The 18,672-nt window shown below is 47.2% G+C and overlaps 1 protein-coding gene across 3 annotated transcripts in view; it reads right to left on the bottom strand.

The window, feature by feature from the left end:
- The window catches only part of BEND3 (BEN domain containing 3), a 37,078-nt gene that overhangs the window by 7,813 nt on the left and 10,593 nt on the right, over positions 1-18,672 (bottom strand). For 2 of the 3 annotated variants that reach the window (XM_077902899.1, XM_077902898.1), the window contains exons 2-3: positions 12,544-12,591; positions 11,839-12,041 (exon numbers count right to left, since the gene is read on the bottom strand). In XM_077902899.1, coding sequence (XP_077759025.1) covers positions 11,839-12,041; positions 12,544-12,580 — 240 coding nt within the window. In that variant the 5' untranslated portion in view covers positions 12,581-12,591. Of the gene's footprint in view, positions 1-5,435; positions 5,901-11,838; positions 12,042-12,543; positions 12,592-18,672 lie in introns of those variants that run through there. The other variant, XM_077902900.1, reaches the window with a different exon arrangement.

Raw genomic sequence — 18,672 nt, 5'->3', positions numbered from 1 at the left:
CAAGCAAACAGAAAACACATGATCATACAAAGACTTGTACACAAATGCTCCCGGTAGCCCTATCTGTAAACACCCAAAAGCTGGAAACCCAGAATTTTATCAATACACAGATAAACAAACAGCGTTACATTCATGTAATGGAATACTACTCAGCAGTAGAACTGATACAGTACTCACGAGGACTCTAAAAATAATTACGCTAAAGGAAGCCAAACAAAAGAGGCCATACTGCAGGATTCCATTCATGTAAAATTTTAGAAAATAAAAACCTACCAATACTGTTGGAAAGCAGATTATGGTTTCCTGGGGGTGGAGGAAGGACGTAAAGGAGCCTATGGAAACTTAATCGTAGTTCGTGATTCATGTTTATTATCTTGATCATGGTGATGGGCTCACACGTCAGAACTTATCAAATGCTACTCTTTAAATATCGTGCCATTCACTGTATTTCAGTCCTAACTTAATAAGACAGCTTAGTAAAGCTGTTTTTGACAGATGTTAAACTTGACCCAAAAACTTATTGGAAGGTGTTTTTGAGGCTTTAATTAAGAAGAGCTGGGATCCCTGGGTGGCGCAGCGGTTTAGCGCCTGCCTTTGGCCCGGGGCGTGATCCTGGAGACCCGGGATTGAATCCCACGTTGGGCTCCCGGTGCATGGAGCCTGCTTCTCCCTCTGCCTATGTCTCTGCTTCTCTCTCTCTGTGTGTGTGACTATCATAAATAAATAAAAATTAAAAAAAAAAAAAAAAAGAAGAGCTAACTGGCGAGCAGCGGTGGTGCAGGGGAACGACCACACAGGACTGAAGCACAAAGTGTTTGCTTTCACGGACAGGTGTGTGTGCCAGGCAACTGCAAAATTGATAAAGAACAAAGTGCATCCTTTGGAGGTTTCCACACCCAGGGAAAAATGTGGTTGGAAAAACGGTGGCCAAGGCTAGTGCTTCTGAAACCCTAATATACCTATGAATCTCAACTGGAATCTTGCTACAATGCAGATTCTGGTCCCTAGGCCTGCATTTCTTTCTTCTTCTTTTTTTAATTTTATTAATTTTTTTAGCAATCTGAACAACCAACACGGGGCTCGAAGTCCCGACCCTGAGATCAACAGTTGCATGCACTTCTGATTGAGCAGGCAGGCGTCCCTGGGCCTGCCTTTCTAAAGAGCTCTCTGGCGCTGTGGGTCCTCTCTGAGTAGCCAAGGCCTGGAAGACAGTGTCTGCTCTCACTCTGTCTCATCCAGGCAGATTCAATGTCATGTCTAAGTCTTCGGGGAACTAATGCCAGCACAAAACAGTACGTGACGTGTTTTTCTCTTGTGGCCTAAAAAGGGTAGGGAGAAGAGACAGTCCCAAGAGACTAGATTTATAATGGCAGGTGAGCAAGACAGTGGTGCCAAGGTCCATCTTGGAAGGCCTGCCTTTCTAAAGAGCTCCCCTCTATACGCAGGTCTAGATGAAAACAGAGACCGAGGCCACATAAACATGTAGGACTTTGATCTCTCTCAACCACCCACATGTTGTATTTCACTTTGTATTTTAAATTAATGAACTACTTCCTGGTCCCTCATTTTTTTTCCCCCAGTCTTTTAGATAATGGAATAATCTGACTCATGCAGAGACAGGCTGATTTTTCTCCTGCCTCTCTGTTGATAACAACCATGCAAAAAAGAAAAGCTACTTTACTCTGTAAGAACCTGAAGATAGAGGAATTTTAATTATGCCATGGAGCTGGCCAATACTTTCCTTAGGGTTTGTTTGTATAAGCAAATGAGGGTTCAGAGGCACCTGGCCCTCCTACATCCCTCCTCCTCCTCAAGAACAGAGGACCAGGGGCCTGCTGGGGGCAGGGGGGGCGGGTCGTGAGAAGCCTACCCCCGTGAATGGCCTGCCCTGCCACCAGAGACTCTCCCACCTGGGGTCTCCTCACCCCACTGCCTGCAACTTCATCACACTGTGTGACTGCTGACGTGATGGGAGCAGGCCATTCCCAAGCCCTTCCCCACCCAGCACCTCGCGAAGTGCCTGGGACACAGAATTGCTCGGGCACGTTTGTCAGCCACATGCACGGATGGCTAAAGCAGGCCAAGGTGTTCTATCATTCTCACATCTAAGAAAAGGGAGCTGTTTGGATAGGCCACGAGCCTTATGAAGAACACGTCTGTAGAGAGGCATAAAAGTGTGGGTGAGATCTCAGCTCCGGAGGTCCTCCGTGACCTGGGCCAAATCAAATGATTTTTTTGTGCCTCGGCTTCTAGACACTCAGGCGTAAAGGACAGGAGGTCTCCCGGGGTAGTTATGAAGACGCAATGAGATCAAGTACGGAAAGCCCTGTCTGAATCAGAGTAAGTGCTTAATAAATATTCACTGTTAAAATATAATTATTACTAAGCAATGCTACTCCTGAGCCAGAGCAGAGGTAACACACAGGGCCTTTTATTAAACTAGTTGTAAAGAAAAAATAAATAAATAAAAATAAACTAGTTGTAAAGATTACCCTCAACCAGTACACAAAAGGACTTGCCTACCAATACAAGGCATCAGGGTAAGTCACTCATAGAAGGCACTTCTCGGGGATCTGTTTGCCCCAAAGGCTGGGGGGAGGGGACGAGTACTGGACACTGAATGAAGGTGGGGTTTTAAGCTCTTTACATATCTTTTGTCCTGCCTTTCTGGCAGAAGACAGAGGATTATGAAGGGAGGAAGACACACACACACACCAGAAATCTGGAGAAAGGGAGGGATGGAGATAAAAATCTTTACCCCAAACACAGTATGTCTGGAACGATGGATGGATCGTGACCCATTTGTTGGTTCATAACCAGGAGAAGAAAGAAAGAAGGAAAAAGGCAGGGAGGAGGAGAAAAAAAAAAAAAAAGAACAGAATTGAAAAATACCAGGGTGCATGGCATATAGTAAGAAAACGAGGGAAAGTTCTATTTCGTTTCTGTGTATTTACGTACAAACCCACGTATGTGAGCTGTATTCCTCTATCAGAATCTGTGACTGTGGGGTCACAAAAGCAGGGCCCTGATAGTTCAAAGTGCCTTGCTTGCTAATTCCCGTAGGCCGTAAATTAAATGTGAGCAACTTAGTCACCATTAAGTTCAATTACACCAAAGTAATTTTGGAAGTCCTGTGGCTCATGAGATTACCATGAGGTTTTACCAATATAGAGGAATTTGAGTTTCTAATGGCAATCGCTAAAAAAAATCATAAATACATTATGAGTCGTTTTAGAAAAAGGGTCTTTGCTTTACAAGTGATCCCACTAATACATTTAAAATGAGATTCTGGGGACACCCGAATCTGGGCTCAGCGGTTGAGCACCTGCCTTCAGCTCAGGGCGTGATTCCAGGATCTGGGATCGAGTCCCACATCAGGCTCCTTGTGGGAAGCCTGCTTCTCCCTCTGCCTGTGTCTCTGCCTCTCTCTCTCTCTGTGTCTCTCATGAATAAATAAATAAAATCTTTAAAAATATGTGAATAAATAAAATAAGATTCTGTCAGAGGTCACCAGAAACATCCAATGCAGCAAAAGTGCCACATTCTAGACAGAGGTCTGCCCCAATTAATATCCAGTAAGGAGAATAAGTACAGGGAAAATTTTCTGGGTGAATGGTCGGAATGCCAATAACAAAGAGAAGTCACCGCTCTCCCCCACGTTCCTACAGCGGGCAGAAGGCCAAAGTGTATCAGAACTGGAAATCCCCTCTAAAACTCTCACTGTTCAGGATCATTAATAAAAATATTTCAGTTTCTACTAAGCATGTTAGAAACACTGCCATCAACTAGAAACATTGTTGGCTAACTTGCTTGAATAAAATATTAAGTTAGAGTCCCAGTAGAGGGCAACATTCCTCACTCCCAGAGACCTTAGATACACAATTCCACACAAAACACAACGGAAGCACCAAAGAGAAGGTTCTTAGATATCCCGACGCTGGTGTCCTGTCAACTCAGTGTTCCAATTAATTCCGCAAACGCTGCCAAGGCGACAACGGGCTGGCTGCATTTGCTGCTGATGATAAAATCTCTGCTCAGCTGTCTAGGAGTATCAAGAAATCTTTAAATCTGTGCTACTTGGCACTGGGTGTCTGGCTGACACCATTCCCAATTCTCCGAGGCTCATCTTCCAGCCATATGGGAACTCTGCAGCAGAGCTCAGGCTCTGCGGTGCCAGCATCTCTCCTGGGTTGGGCCAGGGCATTTCATTCTACTGCTAGCACCCACCCTCAGGCTCAAGAGGCGATGATGCCCAAATTCCCTCTGCTGGGGAATATGGACAAAAAGAGAGCTTGTTGGGCTCCAAGTGAGGGTAAAGAGGCCACTTAGGGGAGATTCCATGCGTCCCTGCCCAGCTACATCCCAGGGACTGGGTCACCAGGGAGACGCTCCAAGCATTAAACATCTTGCCTCGTGACTCCAAATCCAAGCAGTCACTGAATTCAGCTCGACAAATGAGGAGTGGCTAAATGGTGCCCAGAGAGTCGGCAAACTGGAACACCAAGAAAGCAGCACGTCTTCCAGAGAGTACGCAGTAGAGAATTCATGTGGCATCAAGGCCAACCCAGTGAATGGGCTCCTGGGGCGGGTGTGGGGGGGTGGCATACCTCTGCCCCTCCCCCCCAGCTCCCACATGAATGAATAATCAAGGCAGAGGTGGTGCTTACCTTTTTCACTTTCAAGAGAATTTTTCTCTTTACCATTACCATCATCAAACGACCAGACACAGTTAGCACTAAGGCCTGGAAAGCTCTCTACCTGCCAGAGCCAGGAAACAAATAGTACGAAGTGCCCAACATCTGGCAGGCACTGTGCAAGGCTCCGGGGACACGGAGGACAAGCCAGACAGTCCCTGACCTCATGGCATTTACCCTGTGGGTCATCCTTATACTGTTAACAGATGAAGAAATTGCCCTGATGCCTGAAGAAATACAAATCTGGGAGATAAAGCAATTACAGTGGAGAAGAGACAGGCCAGGAGTGGAGCAAACCGTCAGGCCAGGACGCCTTCAGAGACTTCTCCCCACATCTTACAAACACCGCGCAGCCCTGGGGGCCACCAGCACGGGTGGAACTGCCCAGTCTGAAACCAAGCAGGCTTGCGAGAACTAACTTTCCAGAGCCTCGAGAAAATGGGAATGGCACAGCACCTCTCTGCTGCGGTTGTTACAGAAATTATTTTGAATCTCCAGCTGGTAGCAGAGCCACTGACGCTTAGGAGGTATTCGGTATGTTTGCACTGAATGAGTGAGATGACATTTCCATTCTCCAGTTGGAAAAACAAAACACAGTGACACTCTAGCATTAAAAACAAACAAAGAAATGAAAAACCCCAGGAGAACAAAGCTAACTCCTGCCTGGCGTGCAGCTCTTGACGATTGCCCCTACTTCCGTGAACAAAAAGATGATTACCAATAAAAATGTTGGCTACTCACCTCCCACATCTGCTGTATTTGGCCATGAAGCCTTTTCCAGTGGAGGTGCCAAGTAAGTCTTTATACAGCCTTTTGTTCGGTTTTTTGAGGGAGGTTTTAGGTTTCTTCGAAGTATTGTGCTAAACGTCACTCTCAACAAGTCGTCAGCACTGACAGGAATCTGAATATGATGTACCTTTGGCATCAAGGTGACCACTCAAATCCTACCCTCCACCCTTCATCCTCTTCCCTTTTCCTCGGGCTCGGGGGAGAATATGGAAGGTGGTCTATGTCCTGACGTGGCTGGGGTTCGGAATCAAGGGCGCCAAGCCTGGGGTGTCCTAAGGGGTGTCAGATGGTCTCCCTTGGCAATTCCATGCCATTTTGGTTCTGGTAAGTGTGGAGGGAGGCAGGTGAATGCTGACACAAGGGGGAGGGGGAGGCTGGAGATGGGGACTGCGAGGCAGTTCTGAAGGCTGAGCTGGGGCAGGCCCTGTGCTGGGCTCCCTCACACACAAGAAACCAATGTGAGGTAACTATGGACTCTTCGTACAGGCTGGACCAGAGGAGGTGGGGCTCGCCTCCCCAGGCGCAGGGAGTGAGTGATCCCAATCACTCCTGATACTTCGCACCAGGAACAAGGCTGCCCCACTGGATCCTGGCACTTTAATATCTATGCCTGATTTGTCGCATCTGTCTGGTAGAGCTACTACTTCTCTCATCACTGGTTTGTCTTTTGGATTAAACAAGGAATGGTGCCATTTGTCAAGAAGGCACTCGGTCACTGGTCATAAACTTCTCTTCCACTTTTTTGGGTTAGCGCTTGTTTCAGCCTCCTGGATCCTCTTGTTTCACTCGGGTAAAAAAGCCACATACGTTGCCCCCAACCACCACCTGCATCCTGCCACCTTATATGTAAGAAGGATCAGAGAAGATTCGGGGGGAGAAGGACCAAGGGCTATTCACTGTGAATTAGAACTAGTGCCATTTTGAAAAATCAACATATACTAGAATTTCATAAAACTGATGGGATTGTTCTAAAATCCCAAGGGTTGGGATCCCTGGGTGGCGCAGCGGTTTGGCGCCTGCCTTTGGCCCAGGGCGCGATCCCGGAAACCCGGGATCGAATCCCACATCGGGTTCCCGGTGCATGGAGCCTGCTTCTCCCTCTGCCTGTGTCTCTGCCTCTCTCTCTCTCTCTCTGTGTGACTATCATAAATAAATAAAAATTTAAAAAATAAATAAATAAATAAATAAAATAAAATAAAATAAAATCCCAAGGGTTCTGAGGCTATTGATTTACTGACACATCAACTCACACAGACTTTTAAAAGGAAATACTGCCTTGAATTCACATGACACCTTTCTACAAGGACCTCAAGAATTTCAAAAGGTTTATACTTACATATATTCTTTTTGCAGAACAGGAAGGAGTGCGTGGATATCTACTTTACCTTATGTATAGTAAGGAGAATAAACAAAACTAGTGAAACCCTCAAAATAAAATCCAGACTTAACATGTCTTTTCCAATCTAAAATCTAACAGGTTAGAACTGCCTGCTATATCCAATCTACTGAAAAGTAAACATAAATGCCCAACTAGAATATGTAAATTGGACGAGTAATACTAGAAATATTCAAATACAGTTTGGTTCCCTTTTCTCCAAACGTGTCAGAGTTCCAGGATGATGCCTGAAGTCCCAGCTGAAGCTTGCTGCCTCACCAAACTGAGAGGCCTCTGAAACCTTCCCGTCGTTTATATGATGCTCAGGGAAATCCCTCCACCGTGAACCTCAATTGGGTTCCAGCCCGATGCTTCACATACTGAAGGAGTCAACTAAAATACATTATCAGAAGAAGCTTCTCCTTCCCTCTCTAACCCCAAGAATGCGAGGACACTCCGTCCTCTGTGATGCCATTCCAACAAAACCATACTGAAGGAGAGGATAAAAAGGGGCTCCACTGTGCAAGGAGACAATGGGACCACCTCAGATGGTCCACAGAGGCCACACTCCAGCCTCTACACGGTCAGAATCCCTTCCTGGGGTGCTTGTTGTTTCTTACTGTGGTGGACTTTTATAAAAATGACAAGAGCTGGGCAGCCTGGGTGGCTCAGCGGTTTAGCGCCGCCTTCAGTCCAGGGTGTGATCCTGGAGACCCAGGATCGAGTCCCACATCGGGCTCCCTGTATGGAGCCTGCTTCTCCCTCTGTGTCTCTGCCTCTCTCTCTCTCTGTCTCTCATGAATAAATAAATAAAATCTTAAAAAAAAAAAAAATGACAAGAGCTGCCCTAGCCTTATGTGAGAGCCTCTTTGCAATGTGAGTTTGTTGTTCCTACCGTCGTGGGTGGGGGGAGCCTGTTCTTAGGCCCTCTGTGTCCAGGCTGGCCCACGGGACTTGCTCTGACCAGTGGGACATCAGCACACGTAGTGATGCAAGCAGAGGTGTGAAGAGCATCTGTGCTCCGGAGCCTGGCCTCTCTTGCTCTTAGAACTCTTGCATGGTACGTGAACAAGCCTGGACTAGCCTCAGGGGACCCGGGGGATGGAGAACATGCAGGAAGGGAAGCTGCAGCAGGCCGAGCAGAGACCCCAGACACGACAGTGGGGCCATTCCAGATCGCCCAGCCCCAGCTGTGTCAGGCCAAATCAGGAACTATCAGCCGACCCACAGAACTACAAATATAAGCATAGCTATTTTAAGCTGCCAAGATTTGGGGTGGTTTGTCACATGGCAAAAGTGAACCAATACACTCAACTTTGTGTTCCATTTCTTGAACTCTGGCTTTACTTGCAAACTTGAAGGAGTCTATAGAATTGGTCCTAAGTAGAAATGTAATGTGACACACAGAAAAAGACGTTTTCAGGAGTTTCTTTAGGAACCTAACCTAGTGCTTCTCAAACTAACTCAACACTTGCAGGATAACCTTGAGGCATCGAACCCATAGAAAGACTACAGAGGGCACTAGGTTTATGTATATGGACAGTCGGTGCGGCACTGCTTGCAGTAACACGGGAGTGGGAGACATCTATGTAGCAATTGTTAGGAGAAAGGATAATCAATTATCCTGTAATAAGGACTCCTGGGTGGCTCAGCAGTTGAGTGTCTGCCTTCGGCCCAGAGCATAATCCTGGAGTCCTGGGATCGAGTCCCACATCGGGCTCCCTGCATGGAGCCTGCTTCTCCCTCCGCCTGTGTCTCTGCCTCTCTCTCTGTGTGTCTCTCATGAATAAATAAATAAAATATTTAAATAAATTAATAAATAAATAAATCATGCTGTAATATAAAACATAAGAAAAAATGGTTACTTGTTTCTCTTTTTTCTTTTAAAGGTTTTATTTGAGAGAGATGAGTGAGAGAAAGAGAGCACACGAGCTGCTGGCGGCGGGGAGAGGCGGGGGTGGAGCTGAGCAGGAGCCCAACATAGGGCTCGATCCCAGGACCCTGAGATCATGACCTGAGCCAAAGGCAGACATCTAACCCACTGAACGACCCAGGTGCCCTGGTTACATGTTTTTCAAACAAGCTATTCTACTAACCATCTTAGAGCTCTCATTCTACCAGTATGCATCTCACTCTGCCATCAGAAGTCTGAGATTTCATCTGCAATCATCACTCACTGCACTGAAACCTGCTGTCCACACATAAAACTGTCCCCAGAGTCACAAGTCACACAGCAAGTGGCTGGTGTGGGCAGCCAGAGTCAAGGGTGGGATATCCACAATTAATTTACTTAAAATGCTCATATAGTTATAAAAAATTTCAACTTTTTTTTCCTAGGTGGGCATTACTGATTTTTTAAAATGTACTGTTGGAATATGAGTCATGGTTGTTTTGTTTTGTTTTTATTTTATTTATTTATTTAATTTATTTATTCGTAAGAGATACAGAGAGAGAGGCAGAGACACAGGCAGAGGGAGAAGCAGGCTCCATGCAGGAAGCCCGATGTGGGATTCGATCCCGGGACTGCAGGATCACGACCTGAACCCAAAGCAGATGCTCAACCACTGAGCCACCCAGGCGTCCCTGAGTCATGGTTGTAAGTGAAAACAACCAAAATGTCTTATCAACTGATGAACAGATGAACAAAATGTGGCATATTTATGATGGAGTATTATTTGGCCATAAAAAAGAAGTGAAGAATTCATCCAGATGATCCTTGAAAATGTTATGCTGAACCTTGAAAATGTTATGCTAAGTGAAAGACATAAAAGGCCACATATTCTATGATTCCGTTTGTATGGAACGTCCAGAATAGACAAATCCAGAGGGACAACGTAGACTAGTACTCGCCAGGCACTGAAGGAGAGGAATGGGGAGCGACTGCTACTGGGTACAGGGGTTCTCTGCAGGGTGATGAAAATATTCTTAAACATTATTATAGTAATAGTTGTAAAACTCTGTGAATATACACAAAAAAACCCACTGAATTGCACAACTTAAATTAGTGAATTGCATCGTATGTGAGTTATATCTTAATAATTCAATAATTGAGGGGGTGGCACCCAGGTGGTGCAGTCAGTTGGGGGTCCAACTTCTGGTTTTGGCTCAGGCTGTGATCCTGGGGTTATGAGACTGAGCCGGACATCAGGCTCTGGAGTCTGGGAATCCCTCTTCCTCTGCGCCTCTCCAATCCTGCTCACTCACTCTCTCAAATAAATAAATAAAATAGATCTTTAAGGGGGGGAAAGAAAAGCTGTTTGGGGAAAAAAAACCTCAAATAAATAAAGGTATCACTCAATGATCCATAATATAGAATGTAGGCTGATGCTCATTATAATATAAACATGCATATTTAAATCCTGGTGAGAATCTTAATCTCATTTTGCTTATTATAGCAAATGATAGTTTTACTTATTGAAGACTCACTCACTAAATCTCTAAAATCCATGTACTTCCAATTTATTTGGATTTGCCCTAGCATCTAATAGTTTCTTGGTTTTTTTTTTTTAAGATTTTATTTATTTTTTCATGAGAGACACAGAGAAAGAAAAGCAGAGACCCAGGCAGAGGGAAAAACAGGCTCCTTGCAGGGAGCCCAATGTGGGACTCAATCCCGGGACTCTAAGATCACACCCTGACCCAAAGGCAGACACTCAACCGCTGAGCCACCCAGGTGTCCCTAATAGTTTTAATTCTTTAAAACAAACCAGTAACAACCCAAAGAGTGCCAGGCTGATGCTCCATGGTGTTCTGGCTAATGAAAATGAGATTGAAAATGTGGGCTCTCTTGGACAGTCAGACAGCAGTTGAATTCCTCTCTGGGTCTCTCAAAGAGCCTGTCAATCTATGTTGGAGAGCTTGGGAAAATGTCCTTCTAAGAGTTTAAGGTGTAGACTACTGGTCCATGGGGAGGTGCAGAGGTGAAGCATCCTAGGCCAGAACCCCGATACCCCAAGGCTGCCTCTCTCTCCTTGGTCTTAACTGTTCTTGTTTCCCACCTGGACTGCTGGTTGCTAGAGGGGGTCACCATGTCCAGTTCTGTTGTCTTTCTCTCTCTTAGAATTTAGCCAAGTTCAGGGTGGTGCAGTTGGTTAAGTGTCCAACTTCCGGTTTCAGCTCAGGCTCATGAGATCGGGACCTGCATGAGGCTCCATGCTCAGCTTAGGATTCTCTCTCCCCTTTCCTCTATCCTTCCTGCTCGTGCATGCAAGCGCACATGCTCTCTCTCTCAAATAAATAAATCGTTTTCTTTTTTAAAAAAGAAATTTAGTCAAGTTCAATGTAACCAGCAGGTGATGAGAAAAATAAAGTAAATTCATACATAAAAGTATAGGCTAGGGAGTAACAGGTATGTTACAAAAGAATTCTGCTGGGCAGCCCGGGTGGCTCAGCGGTTTAGCACCGCCTTCAGTCCGGGGCGTGATCCTGGAGACCCGGGGCTCCATGCATGCAGCCTGCTTCTTCCTCTGCCTGTGTCTCTGCCTCTCTCTCTCTCTCCTCTCTCTGTTTCTCATGAATAAATAAATAAAATCTTTAAAGAAAAAAAAAAGAATTCTGTTTACAAAAAGATTCACTGAACAAGTTCTCCTAATATAAAAGATGGGCTTGATTCAGGAAAAGACCTCCCAACCCTCAACTTTTCCAGGAATCTGTGTACAGTGTGTACTGTGTAAAATGCAGTAGGCCTTTCTTAACAGTCCTTCCTAGCAAGTGGAGCAAAGCAAAACAAAGAACTCAAAAGCAGGTTGCACTGTGCAGACTCCCCTAGTCCCATAATGAATCCAGACATATATAAGAATTCTAGCTAGAAAAGACACCTTCTAGAAATTTAAGCCAAGGATGGGACAGCTGAAATGAAAGCTTTCTCGTGCCCAAGGGTTTAGCAGTCGCCTAGATGCCCACAAGTAGAGAGAGAGAGAGAGAGAGAGCGCATCTGAGGGTCAGAGCCCAAGCAAACGGCGGAAGGGGCTGGGCCCTCACCTCGGGAATCAGCCGCCGCCTCTTCACGCTGGGGACAGAGTCAGGCTGGCCATCGCCACCCGGCTGCTTTCGCTTGCTGGAATCCTGGAGGGCAGTGAAGACGCTGTCCAGAGGGTGCTTCTCGGAAGACCTGGAACTCACTGAGCAGTCCAGGGCAGCATCTTCGGCCTCTGTCTCCACTTTCACAGTGTTATTTTTTAGAACTGTGGCAGAGAAGAAATAGGGCTCAGTGGGAAAGACCACTGGGCCGCTCGGAGATTAGCAGGGTTCCCGGAGCGGGGGGTACTTGCGGGCTGCCCTGTGACACTATCACTCAGAAAATAGAGTCTAGTCACATGACAACTGCACTTTCCAACCTAGCGATGTTTATCTGACCGTGTTAGTGCTAGACAGTAAAACGACCCTGCAAGAACTTTTTGGTCAAAACTGGTTTTAAGGTCTTTTTTGGGGGAAAGACAGGAGATGGAGAGAAAGAAACAAATACTATCTTTTAAATGATACTTTAAAAAAAGTAACTCTGGAAAGATACATAAGACATTTACAGCAGGTAAGTACGGGCAGAGGGGGATGGGAAGCAAGCGTGAGAGGAGGCTTTCTATTGATTGTTCACTCCGTAACTTTTTATATTTTTTAACCATATCGTGTATGACCTAATAAAAAATATTAAATTAAAATTACTTTTTAAAAAGAAGCTTTTTTTTTTACCTTCTTCTACATCTTCACTGAATTCAGTTGAGTTCATCTTCTATTCCACTAAATGAAAAGACAAAGACAAAGTCTTGATTTATTGCTTGATTTATTTCTTAATTTTCCATACCCATAAGAAATTCCCTTCCCCTCCCAACCCTGGCTCTGGGTAATGGAAGGTTAAGCTGATACTGTTCCCTCACATCATGGAAAACTGCATCCTCTCAGTGTTTGCCTGCAGTCGCTCAGAAGCAGCCAGGCCTCCCGAACACCCTCTGGGGGGACTTCTCGAAACTTCACGCAGAACGCGTCTTAAAGCATCAACAGAGTCACTTTCAGACCGAGGGGGGAACGTTATTTGAGAAAATCAAGTCTTACAAAAGACCCAAGTTCGGGTGATCTCCTGTGGGTCCCTGCTTTCTAAATTCCAGCCACAGAATGAAAAGGCTGGCTGAGGATGTAGGCCGAGGCTCCTCTGGACACGAGCGGGTCATGAGACTCCAGGTGTTCCAGAAAGACCCACGCCGCCCCAGATGGCAGCCAACAGTCACATGGCTACTGAGGATTGGAAGTGTGGCCAGCCCAAATGAAGATGTGCTGGAAGTATAAAAGTACACTCTGGATTTCAAAGATGTAGCAGAACAAACAAAAAAAAGTAAGATAATCTTTTTTTATGCTGATTATATGTTGAAACAATGTCAGATTTATTGGGCTAAATAAAACTTTATTATTAAAATTAATTTCACCTTTTCTTGTAATGTAGCTACTGGTGATTTTAAAATTACGTAAGTGGCTTACATTCTATTTTTATTGGATGGTACTGGTCTAGCCCTTCCTTCCAAAGCAACAAGAAGAGTCAGTGTGGGTTTTTAAAACTCTCGAGCTCCACATAATCTGGTCCAAACCCTTCTTCTTACCGATGAGGGAATGAGAGAGGAAAGGGGCAGGGGCGCCACAAGAGAGCGAGGGGCACTGTAGGGGCTCCAGGGTCCAGTGCAGAGGCAGCCCTGACTCCCACTCCCACTGCCCCAGACAGAATGGAACGGACACCATGATCACAAGTGGCATTAAGTCTCTGAGATTCCCCATATTACATAACAGCATCCATAAATAGTATAAGGAGTAAATGAGGTAGTGACGTTGGAAAACACGGACAGCCTGCACTATTGCCATTGAGTTGCGGTTCCCACGACTGATTAAGCTGCCTACAGATACTAAGTTCCCATTTTGCTTAAGCATCAGAGGAGAGCAGGACTAAGAAGTATCTTTTAAGAAATTTCTAGAAGGAAGAGGGATGCTATCTACAAAGTCCAGTAAACTATTTACCAAATACCCAAAAGATGGTGTGTGGTCCCTTGTTCTAGATGGATGAATGAGGGGGTGGGGTGCAAGAGACAGTGACCGAGTCTAGGTGATCTATGCACGCAATAACAACTTCAAAATTCACTAACAGCAACACACATATAGTGCTTAGATGCGACGTGCTATCCTCAGAGTGTCACAATGACTTTATAACAGGCATCGCTACAGGACTAATTTTCGGAGGCACAAGAAAATATAAGATTTATTTGAAAGTGCGATTACACTGAAAATAATTCCTGTTTACCAAATTATCTGCTATCTGAAAAACGTAACACACAAGATGATGTTGAGAGAAAACAGTAAGTCAGATTCAAAGGTCTGAGAGCTATTTTACCAACAGTGAATCTTAGCAAATACAATTTCCATTAAATTCAAGGAAAAAAACTTGACATCTTCCCCCAGGGCAGGGGTGGGGTATGAGGGGGGGGGCACTGGCAGGTAGGCAAAGTGTAGTCTGCAGACAGGAAGGTGGCCAATGCCAGGGAGAAGTTCAAGTGTCCGGACCCGCAGCCCAGACAGGAGGCTTCCCAAGGGAATGCACTTAGGGCCTCGCCTGCCTGCCAACCGCCCTTGGAAACCCTGCCACACGGCCCAGAACCCACTCCCTGAAATCAAGAGCAGAGGGGAGACGCAGCAGAGCAGACGGGCAGGACCGAGTGCGGCTTCTCAGACAGGGTTCGGCGTACAAAACAAATTACTCTCTGGGGAGAAGTGGTGGGAAAGGGAGGAGAAGGCGGACGGCTTATGTGGGGGAAAGAAAGGGTCAAGGTGAAAGAAACCACAAAGACTCAGCTAAGCAGACAGCATTAAAAGGACAAGCAAATCCTGGAGGAAAACAGGTGTCGATGAAAAAACCACAGCACAAGAACCACAGTGCTGAGCAAGGCCAGCCTGGCCATCTAGTATTTTATCTACCCCACTGCGCTTTCCCAGCGAGCAGCATGGAGCTGGGGCTGGGCTGGGGCTGCGGGGGTGGCAGGAAGGGTATTCTCCAACCCACACCACGCAACACAGCACTTGCCTTCTGACCGTCCCATGTCAGAAACTGGGGAAGGAAGAGCACACATCTGAGCCACCCGTGGGTGCGCAGAAAGCCAGAAGGGGAGCTGGCAAGGCTCCCAGTGGCCAGCTTCCTGGGCAATCAAGACACCCAGAGGGTAACTGCTTTGGGGCCGGAGTCACCTTGGACCAGTGAGCGATGCTAGGTTAGCCCAGAGGTAACCCAGACCACACAGCACGGGGACCCCTTCCCACCCAGCCAGCAAAAGCAGCCCAGCTCCTCGGCAAGCTGGGGAACCTCCCACTGGCTAAGCCTGAAGAACTCACAACGCATCTGATCGTGCGGCGGGGACAGGAGCGAGGGTCCTCGGTGACATCAGCTGCCCACAAACCGTGAGCCAGACGCATCGGCCACTTCATGGACGCTGCCCTCTCACCCAGAGCTATTTTAATCCCAATTTTACCAATAGAGAAACCAAGGGCATACCCCTTAAATACAGACAATGCTTATGTGTCAACTATACCCCAATGAAAACAGAAAAAGTTATTTTTAAATTATCATTTTGGGGGCCCCTGGGTGGCTCAGTGGTTGAGCATCTGCCTTGGGCTCAGGTCGTGACCTTGGGGTCCTGGGATTGGGTCCCGCGTGGGACCCGCGGGGAGCCTGCTTCTCCCTCTGCCTGTGTCTCTGCCTCTCTCATGAATAAGGAAAATCTTAATAAAAAATAAAATATCATTTTGATTATGAAAATATACTATTCGAATACCGAAGGGGCAGAGGGGACACAAGGCAGGTGACTTGTCCAGTGTCACCAAGCTGCTAAGTGGCAGGAGGAGGGTTCAAAAAGAGTCTATGTGCATCTCCACTCAGCCACCTGCAGTGGAAATCACGAATCCTCCTCCTTCTGTTAAGGGTCTTCTGATGAGGGATCCCTGGGGGGCTCAACGGTTTGGCGCCTGCCTAGGGCCTGCTCCTGGAGACACCGGATCCAGTCCCATGTCGGGCTCCCTGCAGGGAGCCTGCTTCTCTCCCTCCCTCTCTCTCTCTCTGCCTAGGTCTCTGCCTCTCTGTGTGTCTCTCATTAATAAATAAAATCTTTTTTTCTTTTGTTAAAGGCTCTTCTGATGGGCACCGGCGCCCGTTTCCACCGTGGATCCCTCTGCCCAGCAGCAGCGGAACACCCGGACCTGCCTTCGCTCGCAGGCGGCTACCTGGAAAACCAGCCGGTCCCATGCAGCGCGCAGACTGTACCCCACCGTACAGAAGGGGTGCTCCGGGAGGGGCGTGTGGGCACTTCCCGGCGTCCCCGCGCGGGCACAGTGGCCGTGTTGGCGTCCCGCCGGGTGGACCGGAGAGGGCCGCACACTGCTACCTCCGCACGCGGCCACCTGCCCAGACGATGGTGACAAGGCTGCTCAGGCGGCGTGGACGCCGGGCCTGCCACAGGAGTTCCGTTTCTCCCGTAAGCGCAGGTTACGCAGGAGTCACCAGCCAGCACGGCCACCGGGCCGCTGGGACTGTGACCCGCCCGGCCTGCGGGGCGCTGTCGCCGGCACACCCTCTCCTTTCCAGGATGCTCTTATTTCTCTTACCACGTCTCACAAACTGCGGCCTTAACCTTAACGACGCATCCGCATGGCCCGGAGAGTCAGCTTTCGCCCCCAGTGGGTGGCTGTCCCCTGCCGCGAAAACCCCTGGCCAAACCCAAAGGGACAAGTGTCAGTGGGCCCCGTGCAGCCAGCTGCCACCTGTGGCTAAAATACCACAGGTTCTAAGACGTCCATGACCTCTTGGGGGGGGAACTCTCAAACGGAGCCAGTCTCCAGGGGTTAATTTAATTACTGAAAATGTTCATTTCTTTCTCTTTTTTTTAAACCAAGCAGCCTAGGAAGCCTCAGGCTAAGTGACTGTCATGGGTACAGAAAGGTTTCAATGTTGCACAGCTCGGAAGAGTGTATGTGATTTTATTAAAATGCCTCAGAGCCTCTGCTCTCCTGCCCGGAGCCAGACGGGCAGTGTTCGACTTTGGGGGGGGGGGGATGACCCCGGCAGAGAAGCCTCCCGTTCACAAGAAGCACAAAAAGGGAGGGTAATTCCCCAAACGTTGAGAAATAACAACACACACACAAAAAAAATAAATACATAAATAACAAGACGCTTTAGCCACTGGAATATCAAATTACAAAGGCAAAGTTGCTCAGATTGGCCACTTCGATGCACTACATGGGCAGGGCCTCTGCAGCTCCTGGGGGGGTGGGGGGGGACAAGGGCGTCTGCGAGGACAGGCGGGGGTCTGGGGGGCAACGAGCAGGAACCAGCGCCCCTGGGACAGAACGATTCCAGGAGATGCCACAGAGAAATGCAAACGGGGAGAAGGTTCACGAATTACAGGCCATCGATGCCCATTTGGGGAGCTCACCTTAAGAAGGGAAGACGCTTGAAGTCCTTTTTTTTTCCCCTCCCTCCCTTTGGACTGGAGAACCGAAGGCACCAGAAACAAAATCCCGAAGTACAAAAGGACATGCGGCTTAAAAGCCCACTGTCCCCGGGTCCCCAGGAGCCTCTGGGCAAGCGCGGCCGGTGCTGGGGTGCTGGGGTGCTGGGGTGCTCGGGGGCGGTCCTGCCGCAGGGGGACCGGTCGGCGCCTGCACCTGGGCCGCAGCCGCAGCCTTGACACCACGGACATTGGACATTTTGAAAATCAGCTTGGTCTTTTCTTTTTTTTTTCTTTTCGGAAAGCCAGTTTACGAGTATATTCAAGACCCTTGGAAGGGTTCCGTGAGATGAGAACGGTTTTTATACCCACTGCGCTCTCGCTGCCCCTTTCCTCTCCCGCGGAGGAGAGCTTTCCAGAGGCTACAGGACATGGTATTTTGCAAAAGACTGACCTCCGAGGCCGACAGGCAAATTCAGCTGTCTTCTATGAGGTCCGATATTCAAGAGAGTTGCCAAGAACGTAAACAGCACAGGGGCGCCTGGCTCGCTCAGTCAGCCGAGCCTGTGACTCTTGATCTCGGGGTTGTGAGTTCAAGTCCCACATCAGGTGTAGAGATGACTTTAAAAATAAATTTTTTTTTTAAGATTTTATCTTTATGAGAGACACACAGAGAGAGAGAGAGAGAGGCAGAGACACAGAGGGAGAAGCAGCCTCCATGCAGGGAGCCCGACATGGGACTCGATCTTGGGTCTCCAGGATCACACCTTGGGCTGAAGGCAGGTGCTAAACCGCTGAGCCACCCGGGCTGCCCAAAATAAAATCTTTAAAAAAAAAAAAAAAAAGGAACATAAACAATACCAATCTTTTCACTAAGATTTTTTCTTTGGAGGGGAAGAATAGTTACCTTTCATTAAAATATTAATGTTACCTTTCATAAATTAATAATAGTTACCTTTCATAAAATATTAATCCATTAAAATAATATTTTATTATTGACACTACCTTAATATTATGGTTGTTTTTAAATGACTTTTTAAAAGATTTTATTTATTCATGAGACACACAGAGAGAGAGAGAGAGGCAGAGACATAGGCAGAAGGAGAAGCAGGCTCCCTGCAGGGAGCCCGATGTGGGACTGGATCCCAGAACTCCAGGATGACGCCCTGGGCCAAAGGAAGGCGCTCAACTGCGGAGCCACCCAGGGGTCCCTGTTTTTAAATGATTTAACAAATATTTAAACACTTCTCCATTTTAATTTCTTTAAAAAAATTTTTTTTAAAGACTTTCATTTATTCCTTTATTTAGAGAGAGAGAGAAAGCATGCAAGCAGGGGGGAGACACAGAGGGA

Source organism: Canis aureus, chromosome 7, assembly GCF_053574225.1.
Source record: "Canis aureus isolate CA01 chromosome 7, VMU_Caureus_v.1.0, whole genome shotgun sequence".
Classification (NCBI taxonomy): Eukaryota; Metazoa; Chordata; class Mammalia; order Carnivora; family Canidae; genus Canis; species Canis aureus.
This window is presented reverse-complemented; position numbering and strand designations above follow the sequence as displayed.